Source organism: Neovison vison, chromosome 5, assembly GCF_020171115.1.
Source record: "Neovison vison isolate M4711 chromosome 5, ASM_NN_V1, whole genome shotgun sequence".
Lineage (NCBI taxonomy): Eukaryota > Metazoa > Chordata > Mammalia > Carnivora > Mustelidae > Neogale > Neogale vison.
The window spans coordinates 33,509,180-33,514,231 of NC_058095.1; the positions used below are offsets into that span (position 1 = coordinate 33,509,180).

Sequence of the window (5,052 nt, forward strand, 5' to 3'; positions counted from 1 at the left end):
CTAGAGTGCCTGCGAGCTACCACTATTCTTTCTCGTTAAATTAGCCAGATTGAGCTTTAGAATTTTGCCATCCAGAGCCACAGTGGTTCTTTTAGTAAACGTAAGGAGAATAGGTTTACGGGGAGACAATTCTCCACGGGTCTTTTGCAATTCTGCTTCGTCTCACAAATAGAGGCACTGACTTTTCAAGGGTGTTTAACAGAGTGAACAATCTTGGAGGATAGTGATGGCCTCTCTTTCTGGAGCAAAGTTCAGACTTTGGTGCTGCCCGTTGCAGAACATTTGGGTTCCTACGCTCAGAGCTTCTTTGGTGATCTAAACCCCCGCATGTGCAGGCATTCACAGACCCATCCCCATGGCACCCAGGGGACAAGGGGCAGGCTGTACCGACAGGAACAGGCTGCTGCTGTACCATGAGGAATCCAGTCTTTTGTCTCTGACACAGGAGCCTCATGTTTTTGGCACACCCTGGACACTCTGGCAAGCAAACTTGCTAGCACACCAGAGGAGTCAAGTTCAGACCCCTCCAGTTCTTGACAGGGTGACCCCCCTGTGACTAGCAGATTCCCAAGAGCTACTGTATGCTCCTTGTTCTATATCCCACCCACCAGCTTCCCCAAAACTGGGAGACCCCACTCCCCTCCAACCTCAGACTTGGATGGAAACCAAGTCATTTTTCCCTGTCAGACAGAGGCTCTCCAGAGCTGAGTTTGCATCCTCTGAGCCCTCAGCCTACTCCTGTCTCTGACAACACACACCTCTGAGAAGGCCTGGAAAATAAGTTGTGTTTCCAAGGTCCCATGATTTTATTCCCTCCCCCCGCTCCAGTTCTCACAGACACATACACGACATTCAGGAGCTACATCCAACTCTTGTTTGGGCCCTGCTTCCTACTGGACTTGGAGGCATTTCCTCGGCTTCTCAGAGCTAAGGCAATGAGCTGGAAGTAAGGGGAGTGGGAAGCCAGGGAGAGAAAGGATAGAGAGAAGACAGAAAGGGTAGGAGAGAACATAATGATACAAGTAAACATAATGCTTGGAGGGCTTTCTGTGGGCCAGGTAAAGTCTGGTACTGTGTGACTGTCGCTGATTTACAGATGAAGAGACTGAGGGTCAGACAACATGCTGAAGGTCATATAGCTCTTACATTTATATGGCAAAGCTGGGATTTGAACCCAGTCTACTGGCAGCCAAAGTCACCCCTTTCTCTCCTTTAATCTCTTGCCAAGAGGGAATGTAGGGGGGGCACCTGGGTTTCAAGTGCTCTTGGAGGTTCTAGAAAAGGCAGCTATTCCTGGATAGAACCCTAAGGGCAAGTGAAGTTCCAGCCCCACCCCTTGTGATCCCACAGAGACCCTAGAGATCAGATAAAGTTCCATGTGTTCTGGGAACTCTGTCTCATCCCAGTCCCTGATCAGAGAAGAGGGCAGCACAGCCTTAGGAAGAATGGATAAGCATGGTGAGTGGGGCTGGAGATGGGCTGGAGACTGAGGACAGGACCATTGACTCCTGTCAAGTGTGGCTGAAAAGCCAGTGTGGACCAGCTCATCCATCACCATGACGACCCCAGAGAAGAAGTCCAGCTTTTTCTCAGTTACTTGTACAAGCCCTCTCCCCTCTCTTTCCAGAATATTCCTGCCATCTTCTCCCTCATCTTCATCTGCTGCTGTTTGTACCTTTGTCTTCTCTGGCAGGGACTGTTGTGACAACGCCTAAGTGGGTGTCTTTGTCCTGTAGAGAGACTATCCTAAAACATAGCTCTGAGTACGGCCCTCCATCAGAATGCTCAGGGGCTCCCCACTCCTGAAGGGCAGACTCCGAACTCCATAGCCTAGCACCCAAAGTCCCAGCCTTCCTTTCTAACCTCATTTCCTGTTCCCATTTTTCTCAAAAAAATTCCAGCATCCGTTTCTGGCTGTGCACTAAGCCTGCCTTTTACAACCAAAAGTCTCCTTAGTGTATTTTCTAACAAAAAGTGCCGCAGACCCTGGTTTTCCAGCTTCAGCAACATCGAGAACTGGCAGATTCTTTGAAACAACTTTTTTTGGAAAGCTTTTGAAAATCTTGGATGAAATTCAGAGTCCCCTTGGTTACCTCCCTCTCCCCCTACCTGAGGTGGTTGTGAAAATGAAGGGGCACAATGTGTGAAGAATTTCTCACCGTGACTGCATACAGCTGGTGCTCACTACATGTGAGCTAGAACACTAATTGTATCATGCTCCTTTGTCCCCAGCCTCTTTTAAACAGGATGGACAGGGACCAATAGGAATTCTCTTGACCTTTCCAGGGCAAACCACAGTGGTGTCTCCCCAGCCCTCATCCCCCTGCTTTTCCGTGGAAGTCTAGCTCCCCAACCCAGCGAAGAGGAGCACAAACACAGAGTGGTTCCAGGAGGGAGGGTAGGAGGTTGCTGAGTGGTGGAGTCCTGCCCAGGAGAGGCCAGGTGACTTCCCATGGCAATCCCGCAGTGTCCCGCCTGCCACGATTACTGTTCTGAGTTCCGAAGTTTGTGCTCTACAGAAGGCTGGAGGGACACTGGTGGCTGAAATCCAGGTGGTAACTGGGATCAAGTCTGGAAGGAAGAACAAACACCTTTTCCAACTGGCTCACTCCTAGGGCAGCCTTTTCCTAACTGGTCTGCCGTTGGTGGTGGTGGTGTGTGTGCGTGTGTGCGTGTGTGTGTGTGTGCGCGCGCGCGCCCCCGCGCGCCTCCCGTGGGTTCTCTCCTCCAAGATGATGCCGCATCTGGGCTTGCTTAAGGCCAGCCTTGGGCTGGGGACTTGACAGAGACCTGCTACCTGCCTCACAGTCACCCCCGAGATGAGCATTACTTTTACAGATGGGAACACGGAGCTGGACAGAAGCGACGTGACTTGCCCCGAATCCTCAGCGAGGAAGCCTAGAAACCTGGGAAATGGGGGGCAGCCCGCAGACCCTGTCTCACCCTGGAAATCACTCTGCACACTCTGTAATCCTCGCTTTGGGATCCTGCTAGCCTGGGGCAGTCCATGCACACTGTCCTTCAGGCACCTGCCTTTTTTGGGGGGTGGGGGGGTCAGGCTTTGGCCAGCAGTCGGGGTACCCGGCTCTTACCGGGGGACAGGGGGCCTGCGCTGACCTCCCCCCCCCCGTCCGCCCCGCAGGAGTGAAGACCCCCTTGTGGAAGAAGGAACTGGCGGAGCCGCCGCCCAGCGACGCGGAGGCGGCCGCAGAGGAGGGTTCGGAGGAAGGGGAAGAAGAGGAGGACGAGGAGGAGGAGGAGGAGGAGGCGGCAGCGAGGCCGCGGGAGCAGAGTGGGGCGGAGGGCGAGGCTCCGCGCCGGGAGGCGGAGGGCGGCGAGGGCCGCGAGCGAGGCTCGGTGTCCTACTGCCCGCTGCGCCAGGAGTCCAGTACCCAGCAGGTGGCGCTGCTGCGACGCGCGGACAGCGGCTTCTGGGGCTGGCTCGTGCCGCTCGCGCTGCTGGGCGGCCTGGCGGCTCCCGCGGACAGGTGAGGGCGTGCCTCGGCCGAGGTGGGCGGCGGGAGCGGACCGCGGGGGGCACTGAACGTCCCGGCGGGAGGGGACCGCGGGGGGAGGCACCGAGCGTCCGGCGGGAGGGGACGGCGCGGGGCACTGAGCGACCCGGGCTCCGCGCAGGAAGCGGAGCCTCCCGGAGCCGCCTTGCGTGCTGGAGACGCGGCGCCGGCCGCCTCGCGCTGGGGGCTGTGCGCGCTGCGAGATCCTTTTCTGCAAGAAGTGCAGGAACCTGCACAGCCACCCGGCCTACGTGGCGCACTGCATTCTGGAGCACTCCAGTCCGCGAAAGGCGCGGGCTTCGGGGGGCGCGGGGGCCGCCGGGTGCCCCTGAGCGCGCCCGCCGCCAACCCTGGTGCCCTCCGTCTGCGCCTGACCCCGGCCTCTCCTCCACCACCTCCTCTTCTCCGATGCGGAGCGCTCTCCCTCACACTCCACAGACTTGCCCCTTCCCAGAACGCCTTCTCCAAGCCCGCAGGCCGGCCCACGGTCGCCGCGGGCGTTCCCACCTGTCACCGTGCGCCACCCAAGGCTGAGCCCAATGTCACCTGGAGCACCTCCCGAGAGCTCCCCTCCAAGCGGCACCAAGTACCTCCCGCTCGCCTGACTCGCATCTCCTGGGTAGTTCAGGTCCTCTGGCCCAGTGGGCAGAGGCGTCGCCTAGAGAAACTAACCCTTGGGTTCCCTCGCGGCTGAGAAACCTGCCCCTGCCTTTCCAATCACCCAATAAAGCCTCTAACAAAATGTCAGAGCCTTTCAGTGGGGCCAGGTGGCTCCCTTGAGGGTGATAAAGACCCTCCTTCGCCTTCTCCAGTGTTCAGGTCAGAGGGAGAAAGGCGGGCAGAGCCCCTCCTCCCTCCACCTCCCCCAAGACAGGGTGGAACAAAGCACTTGCATCCAAGGGCAGTCAAAGGCCACCCCCCCATCCCCACCCCCTATGCACAGAGAAGAAAAGGAAGGCAGAGGGCCAGGAATGCCCCAGGGAAGATGAGGGCTGAATCTTGCCAGATCATTCTCCCCTTCCCCTGGAAGCCTGGTCTTGCTGAGGTCAGTGTTTGTGCAAATGAGGCACTGGCAGGTGTGTGGGGTGAGGGGTGGGGGGCAGGGAGGACAAGAGAACCAGATGCTGAAACGCTGAGACTGGCTGAGGCGGAAGACAAGAGAGGCTGGAGAGCTGGTTCCTTCTCCAGGAATCCCAGCTATTCTTGGCCGGCCAGCCAGCTCCTGGAACGCTGCGTGTGTGGCCTGAAGAATGGGGCCATTGTAAGCACCAGGCCTCTCCTAGCCTGCAGGGTCCCCAGCGCCTGCAGCAGCACTGCCCTCCAGAGAGGCCCTATCCTCTCCCTGCCACCCCTGGCTCCCCAGCTAGCCTGGGGGTGAGGAAGGATGGGAACATTTTGCTTTTTCAGGCCACCTCTCCCCATCACAAGGACTCATAGTCTGTAGTCTTGGCTTGAATGGAAAAGAACGTTGTTCCAGCCTCTCCAGCATCCGTGCCCCACCTGCTCTCACTGGAAACCATTCCAATGAAGGCTGATG

General features: G+C 57.5%; 1 protein-coding gene across 2 annotated transcripts; it reads left to right on the forward strand.

The window, feature by feature from the left end:
- Nucleotides 1–1,430: 1,430 nt before the first annotated feature.
- Nucleotides 1,431–4,239, forward strand: C5H17orf50 (chromosome 5 C17orf50 homolog). Of its 2 annotated transcripts, XM_044248423.1 has the most exons (3): nt 1,431–1,458; nt 3,143–3,488; nt 3,637–4,239. In XM_044248423.1, the coding sequence occupies exons 1-3, from the start codon at nt 1,446–1,448 to the stop codon at nt 3,845–3,847; spliced, it is 570 nt and encodes a 189-aa protein (XP_044104358.1). In that variant the 5' UTR covers nt 1,431–1,445; the 3' UTR covers nt 3,848–4,239. The 2 variants fall into 2 exon arrangements, 1 of the variants encoding a protein (XP_044104358.1); XR_006384540.1 differs by lacking the exons at nt 1,431–1,458; nt 3,637–4,239 and adding an exon at nt 2,877–2,967 and having other exon boundaries at nt 3,143–3,202.
- Nucleotides 4,240–5,052: the final 813 nt, after the last annotated feature.